Source organism: Moschus berezovskii, chromosome 2 (genome assembly GCF_049115385.1).
Source record: "Moschus berezovskii isolate FMDL1 chromosome 2, NW_MosBer_1.0, whole genome shotgun sequence".
Classification (NCBI taxonomy): Eukaryota; Metazoa; Chordata; class Mammalia; order Artiodactyla; family Moschidae; genus Moschus; species Moschus berezovskii.
The window spans coordinates 107,592,886-107,609,971 of NC_142461.1; the positions used below are offsets into that span (position 1 = coordinate 107,592,886).

The window sequence follows — 17,086 nt, forward strand, 5'->3', positions numbered from 1 at the left end:
TAAGATCATTTAGATATAATACATATCATAGGTATACTTGGCCAATAATTATATGATGGGGTACATAAAAAGGTTAAGGACTTTGCATAATAATACTTGACTTCTCTGTGGTGTTGGCAAAATCTGAAAATTGACTTGAACAGAAAGAAGCCAGTGAATTCCAACTAAGTCACCTTATACCATCTACGTTGGTGAAATTGTAAAATGCATGTTTAGATCCAATTCATCAAAAATATAAGCATTATAAATGGAGTTTTCCATTGAGAATAAATATTTCATTTTGGCCTGACATAAATCCAAGGGGCCCTGAAATAAAAAAGATTAATATAATTTCTCTGTCACTACATCATTAATATTTTGTGTGTAAATAGAAATTCATAAAATGAATTTAGTAACAAACTATGTACTATAACATTTATTTACTACCAAGAAATTTGGAGATTACATAGTGAGGAGTTGAGATTAAAATGTTTACAATCAAGAGAATTAATTAAAATTGATAACTGTTGTAGATGGCTACTATTACTGTTAAACTTTCAAGTTGGAATATGTGGGCTTGATCTTTTGCACTCAGAAAAGTTCATCAAAACTGCTTTTAACTGACTTTATAGTATTTCTTGATAAATCATGCAGTAGGTTGTTATAAAATTCATGTGAAATTTTATGTATACAAATGTCAGATCAAATACAGGTTTCATTAATTATGTATATTTTAAACTTCCAACAATAAAAACAGAAGCCAAGAAATTAAATACAATAAAAAATGAAATATTTATTCATTTGGCTCAATAATGACATAGCTCACCATTCTTTTTAATAATAGCAATTCCCTGCATGCAGTTCATCAATACACTACAAGTAAATAGTTGTGTAAAAGGAATTAACATTACTCTTTTGGTTTGTGCAAAAACAAAAATTTATATCATGTTAAGTAATTGCACAACTTTGCCACTATGTTCATGGCTAAAAGGGACAGAGCCCAATTTATATCTCTGATAGCTTTAGTGCAGCAGGAATTAAAAAAATAAGACTAGTCTGCATAAGCAAATACTACAAAAGTTGAGTTAAAAAAAAAACCTTCCATGAATAAAGGGTTATATTGAGGCAACCATAGTTGGTAGAAAATGACCTAGGTTTGAATTTTTGACCAATGTATATCCTACTGGAATGGTAGAAAATATATTATAACAAAGAAATCCATAAAACCCTTGTCTAACTTTTATTTTAGGAAATTATCCATTGAAAAGTCTAATGGATTCAAAAGTTTGGAGTTGTGATTAAAAATAAAAAGCAAAAGCATGAAGTAAAATAAATTGCCATGTCATCAACTTGAAAATAATTATCTTATGTATAAAATGCAGCAAATAAAATTGATCATATTTTTACATTATTTATATTTAAACAAGTTTTGGACATATTTTTAGCAAAATACGAAGTATATGTTTTGACAGTAGGCAGTATACAGTGTGTTTCCTTGAATCTAGAGAGACACCATATGACACTCAAATTGAATTAAAAATGGAAAAGGAAAAGTGCTTTTAAATAACTGCAAGCTATTCTGCTTGACATACTAGACATAGAGCTGGTTGAAATCACTCTACTACCAGCATGTGACTTCTAACCAAGACTTGTGAAGAATGGATTGTGTAAAATAGAGCAGCATAGGCAATTAACATGCATTAGTGATAGTCTTCAAACTATTTATGTTTAATGAATGGTGCAGGATACATCCCTGTTGGAAGCTTGCAAAAGACACATATACTGTGGTACATATTTGATTTAATAGAAGTTGTTTATCAGGAGATATATATATATATATATACATATTATATATATATATATATATCTCTGCAAATATGCCCCCACAGGATAAAATAACTATTTACATAGCAGAGGGTGTGTTTAATTGACATAAAATGTCAGCTTTGCTGAGAGCAGAAGATGGCAAAGCAATAGTGCTGCAGAAAGTGGAACAGCTATTCTAAAGTGATGCTTTAGATACACTTTTCTAGAACAGATTTATTAGATTACTTTCTTTGGGGAAACATTTAACCAAAACTAAATATAGTGCTCTGGAACTTGGAATAAAATTTGCACTTGCTGAAACAGAATACTTTGCATAAAAATAATCCTTTAAAAATTAGAGGAGACTTTACAGGCACATAACTGTTTAGATATAAACAAATGTAGACTAAAACACTTTCAAAATTAAAGCCGTCTAGAAAATGGAAGTACCTGATATTGGTGTTAGAATTTTTTTCTGGTTTTGAGCAAGAATTTCATCTCTTGGGCAAAGCTCTTGTCTGATTTTCAAGAAACTTGTGGAGTAGGAACACAGGGCTATTATATTCTTTTTTCTCAACCTAAAGCTCATTTACAAAAATAGTGACGTAGTATTATGAATAAACTATGAATTAGCGACCAGGGAAATCCACTAGAACAAATTTTGTAAAAATATGGCAGATATGGAAGTTAAAAATAGAGTAGATGCAAGTACTGTACTAAAAGTGTTTGGTGTGGTTACAATGGATCACTTTGCACAACTATCCCTATGGTCTAGGTAGCCACTGAATTTCTCCTCAGCAGTGTCAGCTGGTAAAGAAAACAGTAACCTCTTGTCAGTGTTGATACTGACTCACAGAGCTGTAGTGACGGAGAGGTCACTGTCTTGTTATAGGCACTGACCATGAGTATTTGTTAAAACAGTCAGTTTGGCATAGACCTCCTCTGGGAGTTCAGTTGACACATAAACTTTACCTTCTTAGGTTGTAAACAATTGATCACAAAGATAATTCTTTGTTTCTTTTTTACTTTTGATTTTCCCTGACCTCTTTCCCTTTGCTTTCTTTTTCTGGTTTGTCTTTCTCAAATTTTTCTTTGTCTGGCTTTGTTACACTATCATAGGAAGGAGGAGAGGTGGTAGAGGAACTTCCATCTGTTTTTTCTGGGGTGGAGTTCCCATTTAATTTGTCAATGATCATGTCATCTTTTATAGGTAAGTCAATCCTCCCTTTGATCGCCTCTTTGTTATACTCATTAACTACCTTCTTTAACCTTTGCTTTAAAAGATAACATCTGAAATTACGCTGAATGATAGCAGCAGACACCTCCTCTTGTTTGCGTTTCAGAGTGGTTGTAATGGGCTCATAGGAGACTTTGGAGGGGTTTGATGCCATGAACCGATCTTCCATCTGAATTCGAAGGGCATCCATCTCTCCACTCTCACCCAAAACACGCTTTGTAAAGGCAAATAAGATGTCGAGGCAGTGGATCCTGTCCCCACTGACCATGGGCAGGTCCATGGCAATGAGCTGGACTTTGTTTGGTTTTGCTATGAGAAGAGGAGGATCCAGGGCCGCTGCAAAATCAGAGAGCTTGGAGAACTCTATGAACTGGGTGGCATCTGGATCAAACTTCTCCCAGACCTCATAGAACATCTCAAAGTCATCCTCACTCAGGGGCTCTGCGCTTTCTTCAGTAGCAACACTGAAGTTCTCCAGGATGACAGCGATATACATGTTCACCACGACCAGAAATGATATGATGATGTAACTGACGAAGAAGAAAATCCCAACAGACGGGTTCCCACAGTCTCCCTTAACTGAGCTGCCAGGGTGAATTGTGTCAGGGTCACAGTCTGGTGGTGCACTGTTGAGGATAGGTGCTAGCAATCCATCCCAGCCAGCAGAGGTGGTAATCTGGAACAGGCAGATCATGCTGTTGCCAAAGGTCTCAAAGTTGAACATGTCGTCAATTCCAGCTTCTTTTTTAACATAGGCGAAGTTGGACATTCCAAAGATGGCATAGATGAACATGACCAGGAAGAGCAGGAGGCCAATGTTAAACAGCGCAGGAAGGGACATCATCAAAGCAAAGAGCAGCGTGCGGATCCCCTTAGCCCCTTTGATCAGACGCAGGATTCGGCCAATCCTGGCAAGACGGATCACTCGGAACAAGGTAGGGGACACAAAATATTTCTCTATCAGCTCAGCCAGAAACATACCTATGGAAAAATGCAGAAAACCGCTGAACAGTGAGTATTTTAGGCTTATATGAATGCTTTTTCTTTGCGAGGTTATTGAAAACAACAAATTTGTTACGAGTATAAATCTTTACTATTTGGATCCACTTCCTAATATTACCAATGAAAGATTATAGAGTTTTTTTAAATAATTCTATAATGTCATAAACCAATATGGACTCTTGCAAAATCTTGTAAATTAAATAATCTCACATACTCGTATGGCATTTTAAGATTACATACTCCCAGTTACTATGAATAGTTATCCTCATATGTGAAATGTTTCAACAGCAAACAAAGACTATTTCTGAAATCTTCAAATATAATGCTTTCTTTTTGAATACTGCCATTTTTCAATTAGTGGAAAATGACCAAGAGTGTTGAACTTTAGATCTGTAAACATGATGATACTCAGATCTAATTTCCATGTTACACAGGTGGTAGGCTGTGGGGGATTTTTTTCAACAGCTATACTTCTCTTAAATAAACCATTCTTACCTACGATGGAAAGAATCACTACCACAAAATCAAAGATGTTCCAACCTATGGTGAAGTAGTAGTATCTGAGGGAGATCAATTTCAGCACAAATTCTCCAGTGAACAGGATAATGAACACAAGGTTGATTCGGGACAAAACTAGAGTCATATATTTGCTCTGGTCATCAGTTTCTACCATCATGGTGACCATATTGAGACAGATAAGGATCATGATACTGATATCAAAAACTTGTCTGGTTACAAAATCAAAGACCATTCCTTGGAATTTGTTCTAGAAAGAGAGAGAAAACGAGAAGGTTAATATGCATATTTCATAAATAATAATCCATAAAATTGCAGAGGAAGTCCTTCTGTATATGGCCCATGGGATGTGTACCCTTCTCACACTACCTGAAACAAATCTGTTAAAAAAAGAGAAGGAAATGAAAAATGTCATATGACAAAAGCAAAGCATATTTTATTTAGATTCTATGGGAAGACAAAGATGAATGACATAAATTGGTGGCAACTGGCTGATAATGTGCATGGACTTTGCTTGATTTTAATAAGTGGTAATTTTTACAAAAAATATAACAACTAACAATGAAGATTTACAAAGTGGGTTAATGTAGACAGACTTTTAGATGGATGAATATGCCAGTTGATTCATCAACACTTTAGGAATTTTGAATTATGTCTTATTTCTGTCTGTCCATGATTCAAAATATCAGTCATTTTTTATGTAATTCTGCTTCTTCTAACAATAATACTTAAATGACAGTCAGTAAAGTAGGTTTATGTCCTTTTGTGTCCTCCCCTACTTCCTCCCTCCCCTCCCTTCCCTCCTGCCCCCTACCCCGTCACCCCTTCCCAGACTGCACCCTCTTAAAAATTATGCAAAGTGAAGTCATTTATAAGATTCACGAGACTTTGTCAAGTCCTAGTTCAGCAATTATAGGCTTTGTGACTTTGGGTACAATATATACCTTCCTTGGGTCTTAGTTTCCTTGTTCCTTATCCATCTAAGAGGATAGATAATTTAGAATACAACTCTGTGGACATAATACAGCATCTTTATGTCTTTTCACTATAATGAAGCTCTACAGGGTATGCATTCTGGATAAATCACTTGTGTGTGTCTGTGTATGCTGAAACCAACTATTTTGATGACACCCTTTCTAAGTAGGTGAAAAGTTGTGTTCTATTCATAACAATGGAGAGAACAAATGGCACAGAGGGAGGCCATGGGTGTTGAATGGGAGGTTTTAAGTTCGTCTTAAAAGGACAAGATGGGGGCCATGTAACAGATCAGAGGAGAAACTGGGTTCACTGTTGGCAGCAGTAGGTGGCAGCAGGAGCATGAGCTTGCTTTGGGAGCAGTTACTGGGAACTCTGACTTGGAACTTTTCAACTGACAAGTAAAGAACATTGCCTCATTTTTAAGAACTTAGAAATTCTCAGAGTGTAGTAATTGCAAATTTTGTTATACAATATGTACTTTTAATTAGATCATAGTATATATATTGGTGATATCACCTAATATGTTCTGAACCAGCACTGCCCAGTTTCATCATATGGAAATAGGGCTTTGGAATGTTCAAGGAGATGAGTAATTCTTACTGCAGGCCGAGGTATGGGTTTCTGAGGTTTCTTTGACCCAAGTTTCTTCATTGCATTGTAGTATTTTTTCTGTTCCTCTGTCATAAAGATGTCTTGACCTCCAAAGTAAAGACATAGTAGGAAACTGGTTACAATCCAGCCTGTATTACAGCAATACTTTTACAAAAATATTTCTGAGTCTTTCCTTTAATCCTTCTTTTCAATTTATAAATGGATCTTACCTACTTCATATAGATTTATCCTGCTTTTTTCATTTTATGTGAAATTCTGAGTACCTTAACATTATGTAAAACCCATAATCACATAAAACTGTGATTAGTACAGGATTCTAATTTGATAATATTACATTTAGAAGGAGGCTCGGGGTCTCAAATATATTTTCATTAAAGAAAAAAATCTTAGTCCATTTCAGTGTTGACAGCTTTAATTTTTTATTCAATACTTTTTGAGCACTTGCTGTAAGACAATGTACCCAGTATCAGAATTACGTAGATCTACATATATATGTATCTATATGCATTTATATGTAAACAAATAAAACAACCCATCATTGCAGACATAGCAATAAACTCCAGGATTCAGAAACAGGTTTTATATAGGGGAGCGGTTCAGATGTTAAAGAATCTGCCTGCAATGCAGGAGACCCAGATTCAATCCCTGGGTTGGGAAGATTCCCCTGGAGAAGAGAATGGCTGCCCACTCCAGCATTCTTGGCTGGGAGATCCCATGGACAGAGGAGCCTGGCGGACTACAGTCCATAGCATTGCAAAGAATTGAACACGACTGAACGACTAACACCCTTAAGCTAGACCTTAGAGTATGATTAAGGGTTTGCTAGACAAAGCATTTTAGGAGGAAAAAATATATCCTGTGTAAAGTGACAGAGGGAAAAGAGCATACCTTGTTCAGAAAAGGGCAGAAAATCCATGTAGCTGTGTGTGTAGCAAGTGATAGTGTTAATGGTGGGTGGGTGGTTACTGAGGAGGAGGGAAGTGAATATAGAAAGTGTGTGGGAGAAGATGAAGCTGGAAGACTGGGTGGAGATAATTCCTGAAAGGCTCTGTAAGCAAGGGTAAAGCATTGAGGCCCACTGGATGTTTTGAGGCAATATGGTCATATTTCTAAGTCAGAATGACACTATAGCAGATTTGCAGAGGATGAACCTGGAGAGGAGCCAACAGTTACAGGCTGGAATCCTCTGCAGTTGAACTGACCACATAGTGAATGGAAAGGAATATAAAAATGACCTAAGTCGGGCATGACTATGAGTGTCCTGGTTATTGGGATGTAGAAAAACCAGAATCTCAGAATGGAGAAAGGTGAGAGCTGAGGAATACTTATCTTCTTTTTCTGTTGGTTGAAGTTATCTATGATGACACCAATGAATAGATTCAGAGTGAAGAATGACCCAAAGATGATAAAGATGACAAAGTATAAGTACATATACAGATTTTCTTCATATACGGGCTGAAGTTTAACCTAAATAATATTGAAAATATTAAATAACATTTAAAAACACAATAAATACTTGGGCTAAATTAAAAATTTGGTAAGTGTTGTTACTTTCTATAGAGTTATTTTTTGCTTCGACCTGAGCTATTGTTCTGCAAAAGCAGTTCTTTGTTTCAAATTAGTATGACCTAGTATAATCTGTCCGCAATTCAGGAGACCCGGGCTCCATCTGCATCAGGAAGATTTCCTGGAGAAGGGAATGGCTACCCACTCCATTATTCTTGCCCAGAGAATTCCAAGGAATAAGGAGTCTGGTGGGCTCTAGTCCATGGGGTCGCAAAGAGTCAGATATGACTGAATGACAAACACTACTAGTATATTGAAAGTTTGTAATTTTTATGATTGTTCTTAAATCTGTTTTCCCATTGGGGCTTACCTGTACATATTCTTTAGAGTAAATAACAGTGGTATAAACAAGACAAACATTTTGAACCTACTGTTTGTCTTACTATAATTTGTTTTTTGGCAGTATTTTCAACTTGGGTTTGGAGTTGAAACCCAAGATAACTCCTTATCTTGGAGATAAGGCTTTAATAACAGAACATCGACTTCTAAGAATAAAATTCAGTATAAACAGATGTGTGCTGAGGAACTATTTTTATTCTTATTTTCTAAATTGAGTTTCCCTGAAACTTGCTTACTTTTATCATGATATTTTTGGAAGCTGCTTCACAGACTCTGGTTTATCATACTCTCCAGGGATGGGGGAAACTAGTTCCTTCCCACCTGAGCAGTTTTCCCAACCTTAAGACTCTCATTTACTGGACTGACCTGACTGACCTGTTATTTAACCAAAGTATCATTTACATGGAAGTGAATTGGCTTAAAAAAATAATCTCTACATGCAGTTGTAAGTGTTGTGATGGCTTCTAATATAATATTCTGGGCCTTTCAGTTAAATTATCACAAGATTCACTATGGAAAAATCTAGTAACTATAAATAGTATTTGAGTGATACTTACATCTCGTGAATCAACAGCTGCATACATAATGTCCATCCAGCCTTTAAATGTGGCCTGTTAAACAACATATATTTGAATTCTGCAGAAAAATCTAATCCAACAGTATGCATTTTACCATATGAAAATATGATAGTTATTAAAAATAATTTTTTGTATAATATTTTGAAATACTCTACAAAGAGGCTGGAATCCTCTGCAGTTGGAAGTTTCAATGAAACTGAAATTGAATAGGATTTTATTTCAAAACTGGAACTCATTTTGCCTTGGAAGGTATTCTATATTTTTCTGCGCTAACATTTAACTAGATGAATCTCAGTCTCAAATCACTTTCAGAAGCTAAGCTCTATCATTCAAACCTCTGGTGTATTTAAGCACTCAACCAACTCAATTTGGTTAATTTCTTGATTAGTTAATATATTGTCAATTAAGTAAAAATAATTAAATATTACACATTTTAAAGTCCATGCCAAAAGATTTGCATTTCCACACCTAATAGGTCTATACCCTGAAGATGTTGATATAATTATCTGGCTAATAATCTACACATTTAATTAATTACTACTATATATATTATTTTGGAGAAGGCAATGGCACCCCACTCCAGTACTCTTGCCTGGAAAATCCCATGGACAGAGGAGCCTGGTAGGCTACAGTCCATGGGGTCGCTGAGGGTCTGACATGACTGAGCGACTTCACTTTCACTTTTCCCTTCCGTGCATTGGAGAAAGAAATGGCAACCCACTCCAGTGTTCTTGCCTGGAGAATCCCAGGGATGGGGGAGCCTGGTGGGCTGCCGTCTATGGGGTCGCACAGAATCGGACACGATTGAAGTGACTTAGCAGCAGCAGTAGCATATTTATTATTTGGAGAAGGAAATGGCAACCCACTCCAGTGTTCTTGCCTGCAGAATCCCAGGGAGTGCGGAGCCTGGTGGGCTGCCGTCTATGGGGTCGCACAGAGTCAGACACAACTGACGTGACTTAGCAGCAGCAGCAGCACCATATATATTATTAAGACACAAAATTGCTTCTTGGCAATTATTGGTACAGAAACTAAAAATGGTAATAGCACAGTAACAATAAGAGAATAAGAAAAAACAGGAAGCAGAAATATAAAATCATATTAAAACATACTAACAACTGAACACTGGGGGAAATACATTAAAATCACTGCAAAATATCTTCTTTACAGTCAAGTCAAGCTAATAGTACAGCTGTTACAGTACAGCTGTTATCATCAACTACTTTTGTGCTGTTAGATAGGAATCCCTCAAAGAACATCAGAGAAATGATTTACTTGAAATCTTTTTCAAAACTCATACAGTAGGTACTTACCACTTGAAGCAGTGCAAGATAGCCAGCACCAACATTATCGAAATTGACTTTCACATTTTTCCACCGAGCTTTCTTGCCAAGAGCCTGACAGTCACTCAAATTGTTAACTTCACTAACATCAAACATGTTACCCGTTGTCGTATTTACACAGTGGTAGAACTTGCCAGCAAACAAATTCACACCCATGATGCTAAAGATCAGCCAGAAGATGAGACAAACCAACAGCACATTCATGATAGAGGGAATTGCTCCAACAAGAGCATTCACAACGACCTAGAAGAGGAGATAAGGATAAGGCAGCTTACAAATTGTTAAAATGGAAACCATTTCTTCCATTATATAGTTAACATAAAATGGGTGTTTAATGAGTTAAATTAAAATCTGGATGGACAAGTTGTTTCTTCTGATATTTTCTAGAACATATTCAGTAAGGGAAAACAGACAGTGACACAACTAAAAAGCTAAAGGATTTAAGGAAAGGAAAATATTCCAAAGTATGAAAAGAAGTAAACAAAAACCTGATAGAGTAAGATGGAGTCAGAAAATGTTTGTATGCTGGGGAAAAAAAGAAAAAAAATGTATTAAATACCAACAGAAGAAGTAATCATCATTCAGCAATTCATTTTAATTTTTAAAGGTATTAATGAATAATTGGTGGTTTGAAAACATGATTAAACAAACCCACTACGAAGAAACAAAGTAATGATAATGCCTTAAATCTGTGTCTCCAGATCAAGCTAACTTTTGATGATGATGAAGAATAGTATTAGGAATTTGCAAGGTCATTTTTTTCCCCTACTGATAATTCCTAATTTTTTAAAAAGTGAATTAAGATGGGAAATAAGATGGAATTTATCTCTGGACATAAAAGTACTGAACGTATTCCCATTATTATTGTTCCAAATCTCTTAAAGGTTTACTTCAGGGCACTTGTTACTTTACCAACCCAGGCCAACCTATTTGATGAAGGAGAAGTTCCATCACCTTTCCTCTAATTAAATTCAGAAGAGATTAATATGTATTTTCAAATCTCTAGCAGTTTGTATGTTTTCTTATCTAATTAATCTGTTTTATCTAATTAATTAATATTGGGACTATTTTGTTAAGTGCTTGTAAGTGAAACTATTATTTTTAAATACTGAAACATTATTTTAGAAATCAACACCACAGAATTTTACATTAATATCAAAACTTGAAATCCAAAATTGTGAAAACTTCATATACTAGTTGAATCTTATTTCTTATAGAAATTGTCATGTATATTAAACCAAAACCAGTTTATTTTGCTCTGAAATTTGTGTAATATGAGCTCCCATAAATTTTCTTATCATCAAGTAAATGCATGATACCTTTTACCATATATTTTATACCTAGAATATTAATTCTGTCGTATTACGAGAATTAAAAATGTTACTGTAGAATAGTTTTCAGATTAGAGCAAATTTGGACATTTTAAATTTTGTTTAGTTGCTGTCTGCCCTCAAAAATAAATTATTGATATGAAGCCATGCAATCAGATGAAGGCTTAAATAATGTTAGTAATACTAAAAGATTGGTATGGAAAAAACTTGAAATTACATAATAATTTTTAAAAATTTTATCTTGTGTGTTTATCAAGTAACAATGAAGTAAAATTATAATGTAACACTAAGCATTCCCTTGCTTACAGCGCATCTGGAGAGTGGTTTCCTTCTTTCTGGTGAGTGAATCTTAAAGTCAAGGCTGAAGTGTTTTTACTACTTCAACAAACCACCTCCTAACATAAAAGCCCTATGGCCTAGAAGAAATTCAATATCCATGTGCATTTGCAAGCTGGATTAAACAAAGCTGGCCTTATTGCTAACTAGTATTTTGAGGGGTGTGGCAAGTAGATGTGAATATTGTGTACTTTATGTTTAGATGCATAAAATGTACACTAAGGAAGAGAGATGGAGAGGCAAATACAAGCACTAATGGAAAAAGTGAACCTCATTCAGAATGCTCACTTAAAAGGGAGATCTGTAAAACAAACCCCAGGGGTTGCCTGCCATGCTTAGTTAATTATCCTAACCCCTACTTTGGTTGCTTAGGATATGCAGATTTTCTCAGAGGCTACAATTTAGTGTTGTTTTCTAGCACAACAACTTTTTATTACCAATATTAATAGAAGAAGTAGAGCACACAAAAACTTCATTACTAGTTATTTTTAAGAAATCAAACTGCCTATTGAAAGGAAGAATATCTCCTCCTAGGATGAATGTCATTAGTAAACAGTCATTATAAAATGTATAAGCAGTGAAAAGAAATAAATGGCAACACAGAGTTTGTAGTAGTGTGGAAACATCCTTGATCTGTCACCAGGAGACCTGGATTCTAGTTTTAGTACTGCCACAAAAAAATTTTTTGAGGGCCTGTTTTAATTTCAGGAGGCTAGGCGTAGTGATCTTTAGGATTTCTGCTTTTAAATTGTATAATTCTATGAAATAAGTGTCAGAAGAGTGTGGCACCCCTCTGTATCTAAATCATTCAGTTCAGTTCAGTTCAGTCACTCAGTCGTGTACGACTCTTTGCGACCCCACACCTACATTTAATTTTGATATGAATCATCAGAGCTTTTATTCTTCTTACCCGCATGCCTTCAAACCGGGATAAAGCTCTCAGTGGTCTTAAAGCTCTTAATGTCCGTAGCGATTTGATGGCACCAAGTTCTGAGTAGCCAAGAGCATTGGCTACCAAGCTAACCAAAGAAACCTGAAGAAGAAACAAATATCAGTCAGTCCACCAGGAAATAAACTATTGACTAAAGGCATGAGATGTAATATCTCTTTAGTTCCAATCAAACAAAGCTTTAGACAGCCCTTGGCAACCTTCACTTTCTGCATAGTAGTGTGCTCATTTTACCTTTCCAGCCTCATATTAATTGCTTTTCTTACCAATGAAACTGGAGTCCTTGCCCATTTATGTAAACATCCATAAGGCCCTCCAGTTAGATATTTTACCCATGGAGCCCTTTTCAGCCTGGACATGGACCACTGATGAGTCGAGATTTAATTCAGAAGTCATATCCTTCATAGATCTGTGTTTAACCTCATTGATTAATAATCATACGTCATTCCCAAGTTTTGCAGTATCTTGGTTATGTGTATTGCAGGCACTGACCATACTTCCAGGTCACATTAACTTTTTATGGACTGAAATGAAACATTCTTCTTTCAGTGTTTCTAATAATACTTGGTTGAATATCTTTAGTCAGTATATGTTGGATAAATAAACAAAGAAGAAAATATTACCTGCAAAAACATTTATCAGACCACATAGTTTCATAACAATGCAATTGTTTTTACCTAAGCTATTGGACTATGATATAGAATACACTACCTCTCATTCAGTGTGATGATATATCTTTCTGATATTTACACAAATGTTGTTTTACTTCAATAAATGAAAGGTTAAAGAAGACATGTCTTTTTTAGGAGGAAGAAGCACTATTTGCTCTGATTTTCTTTTAATAGGCTGGCATAGTGACTTAGTCATGTCTGACTCTTTACGACCCCATGGACTATAGCCTGCCAGACTCCTCTGTCCATGGGGATTCTCCAGGCAAGAATACTAGAGTGGGTTGCCATTCCTTCCTCCAGGGAAGCCAGCATTTATTAAGTGTTGAACATTTACTATGTGCTAGGTTCTGTTCTGATTGTCTTACACCTATAAATCTCAAGAAGTATGTAGTATTACTTTTGCCTTTTTACTGATAAAGAAGTTGAGTTTCTCCCATACCTCTCCTCTTAATAAAAAAAAACAAAAAACGATATACAGGTAGAAAGAGATGATGTTAGAACCCAAGTGATTGGACTTCAAAACTGTAACTTAACCTTTTCTCTCCATTACCAGAAATTCATTCTTAATCTGAACCACAAAACTCAAGAAATGACTTGAATGATTATCTTCTCATTTCTTGCAAGGATTATATATAGCTAGTCCTTTTCTTGATGCATGGGAGAGAGGATAATTTATATATCCACTGGATAGCCTCATGGCCATGGTGTAAAGGTGACACCAAAACCAGAACCGAGACTTTAAGGCAGATGGAGCCACTATCCCCTTATTGTTAGTATTGAGCAGAAAAATAAATGACTTGAATGTTAGACTTGACTAGTGGCAGTATAATTTATTCAGCTATTAATTTCTGTCTAGTGTTCACTGCTATAGAAGACTAAGAAAATGGGGAAGGTTATTATTAGAGACGGAGAAGGCAATTGCAAGCCATTCCAGTACTCTTGCCTAGAAAATCCCATGGACGGAGGAGCCTGGTGGGCTGCAGTCCATGGGGTCGCTACGAGTCAGACATGACCGAGTGACTTCACTTTCACTTTTCACTTTCACACATTGGAGAAGGAAATGGCAACCCACTCCAGTGTTCTTGCCTGAAGAATCCCAGGGATGGGGGAGCCTGGTGGGCTGCCGTCTATGGGGTCACACAGAGTTGGACACGACTGAAGTGACTTAAAAAAAAAAAAATTATTAGAGAACACACAGGCCTTCTACATTCCGGACTCATTTGCCTCAGGAAGCATTCACAACTTAAGTTTCTGCAGCTGCTTCTGAAGACTTATCTTCCCAACCAGGTCCTGAGACCTGAGCATTTAAAGGGAAAGTGAAAGTGTCAGTCGTTCAGTCTTATCTGACTCTTTACGACCCCATGGACTATAGCCTACTAAGCTCCTCTCTCCAAGGAATTCTCCAGGCAAGAATACTGTCATTTCCTTCTCTAGGGGATCTTCCTGACCCAGGGATCAAACCCAGGTCTCTTGCATCGGAGGCAGATTCTTTACCATCTTAGCCACCAGGGAAGCCCCATTTAAAGGGAAGTGGCAGGAAATTTCTCATGACTGTGAAGTAAGGAAGCTCATGCTTTAAAATGAAAAGAAAGATAATAGCTAGAGCCAGGAGATTCTGAAAGGACAGCAAGTTGTGGCTTCAGAGCTGAGAGGCACTACTTGCATGTAACTACCCCATCACACTGGGGTGGCTCTGTGCATTGCTAGAGAAGCTGGACACTAGTGAACCCCCCTTTTTTATGCACCTCATGTCATTTTGTGTAGAACAAAAACTCATTTTATTGCATTAATTATTGTGAAAAACTAAATATGGTTTAAACTCAATTTTGAAGTTAAAGATTTGAAATATTCTTAAAATTGGAAGATGATGCCTAGTATTGGTGCATGCGTGCATGCTCAGTCATGTCCAACTCTCTGCAGCTCCATAGACTGTAACCCACTGGGCTCCTCGGTTGTATTGGTAAGGTGCTATAAAACTTACAATGCTTTTCCACTCATAAGCTGTGTCTCAGAGTAGTCAAATGATTAGTCCAAGAAAAGGTAGCAAGGGGGAAGAATATAACTGGAATTTCTGTTTTCAGGTCCACCTCAGCAACTTCATACTCGACCTTTCAATACAGTGTTTTAGTCTCTTATGCTCAACACAAAAGGCATTCTTACTAAGGTATCCTAAGTGTAACAGAACCTCTTTACCAAAAACTGAATTTTTAATACAAATTTACATGCCTTTAGGTACCTTACTATCCACAAAATATATGAAACTGTCTCTGCTAGACGCTTCAGGGGGTGGTTTAGTTGTTAGGTACACCTTCCACATTCCAGTGGCAGTTGAAACTGGGAAAGAAAGGAATAATGCAGGAAGGAGTTGATGGTTCTGAAAAAGACCTTGGAAGTCCTGTGATTGTTTAATGAACCAAATGATATGACATTATTTCCCTTAAAAATGGCTAAATATAATTTTTTAACTTCAGTATAAGCAGCTGAAAGATTAAAACCATAGGATCACCTCCATACATTGAAATGATACATTTCAGTGCAAAAGCTTGCTTGATTTTTAATGGAGAAATTTATAAGTGTTTCTATTAAAACCAGAAATGACAAAAAATGCCAGTTACTAACATTATTTTTTCCCCAACATTACTGTTTAACACTTTCTGTAAAAAGAAATAAGAGCTAAAACAATTAGAAAAGTAGAAGTCATTATTTACATATATGTTAATGTTGACCTAAAAAAAATCAGAATAAAATGAAAACTACTATAAAAAATAATATAATTATTTTAGGTTCTGACTAATATATTTTTCATATTAATTTTTAAAGTTTATATGTGTCTTTTGATACTGCATAAACTTTAAAATATTATAAAGAAAATACAGTATAAGAATAATCTAAAATATTATTGTTTAAAGAAGAGCAATCAGAAAGGACAAATTCCACCCAATATTAAAGCTAACTATAAGATCTTCAATAATTAAAGCTGTCATATAAATAAACAAGTGAATGAAACAAATCTAAATTGGACCCAAGGCATACTGGCATACCAAGTTTTAGCATATAGAAAATGGTAGTATCTTAAATGGGAGGTGAAAGAAACAAGGGGGACATTTTGAAATGTTTTAAAATGTTGAAATCATTTTGAGGACAATAGAATTGGAGCCTTACCTCACACCTTACACCAAAATAAGTTCTAGAGTGATCAAAAATTAAAACAGAGAAATGAATAAAGAAACAAAACTAAAAAAAAAAGAGAGAAAAAGCATGAGAAAATGTTTTCATAATCTTAAAGTAAATGGTCTTTATAAGCATAAGAAAAGCCAAAAAGGGGGAAAAAAGGCTGATATGTTTGACTAAATCAACATGAAAACGTTTTTACATGACAAAAAAAGCTCAAAAAACAAAAGCCCAAGTCGGCAAAATAGTCATACCACATGTGACAAAATAGTAAACTTCCTTAATGAAAAAGAAGTCCTACTAATCAGTAACAAAAAGGTCATTAACCATAACATACAAATTCCCTCTAAACTTTCATTTTAATATATTTGTTTGAACAGCACATTTACTTATACTCCTTATTGAAATTCGACGAGAAGGAAAGCAAAAGAATACACAGAGAATGCACAAAGGGACTAGAAGGAAGAAGGTTTTAAAAAATTCTTGAGTTAAAAAAAAAATAAAGTGCACTGGAATGATCACTTTCTCCACAGAGCAAAAGCATCAACAGAAACCCAAGTGCTTGCAGAAGTAAGTCAAATTTTCCTAGTGGGCTCTGAAAAGCTTCTGGACGTGGAGACCCCATGTTCTCCTAAAACGGGGGTAATGCATAGCACTGAGAACAGAATTGAT

The 17,086-nt window shown here is 35.6% G+C and overlaps 1 protein-coding gene across 5 annotated transcripts in view; it reads right to left on the reverse strand.

The window, feature by feature from the left end:
• Positions 1-752: 752 nt before the first annotated feature.
• The window catches only part of SCN3A (sodium voltage-gated channel alpha subunit 3), a 120,577-nt gene continuing 104,243 nt past the window's right edge, over positions 753-17,086 (reverse strand). For all 5 annotated transcript variants that reach the window (XM_088829815.1, XM_088829823.1, XM_055398413.2 and 2 more), the window contains 7 exons: positions 12,534-12,656; positions 9,927-10,199; positions 8,593-8,646; positions 7,460-7,597; positions 6,119-6,223; positions 4,520-4,790; positions 753-4,003 (listed from right to left, as the gene is read on the reverse strand). In XM_088829815.1, coding sequence (XP_088685941.1) covers positions 2,808-4,003; positions 4,520-4,790; positions 6,119-6,223; positions 7,460-7,597; positions 8,593-8,646; positions 9,927-10,199; positions 12,534-12,656 — 2,160 coding nt within the window. In that variant the 3' untranslated portion in view covers positions 753-2,807. The remainder of the gene's footprint in view (positions 4,004-4,519; positions 4,791-6,118; positions 6,224-7,459; positions 7,598-8,592; positions 8,647-9,926; positions 10,200-12,533; positions 12,657-17,086) is intronic.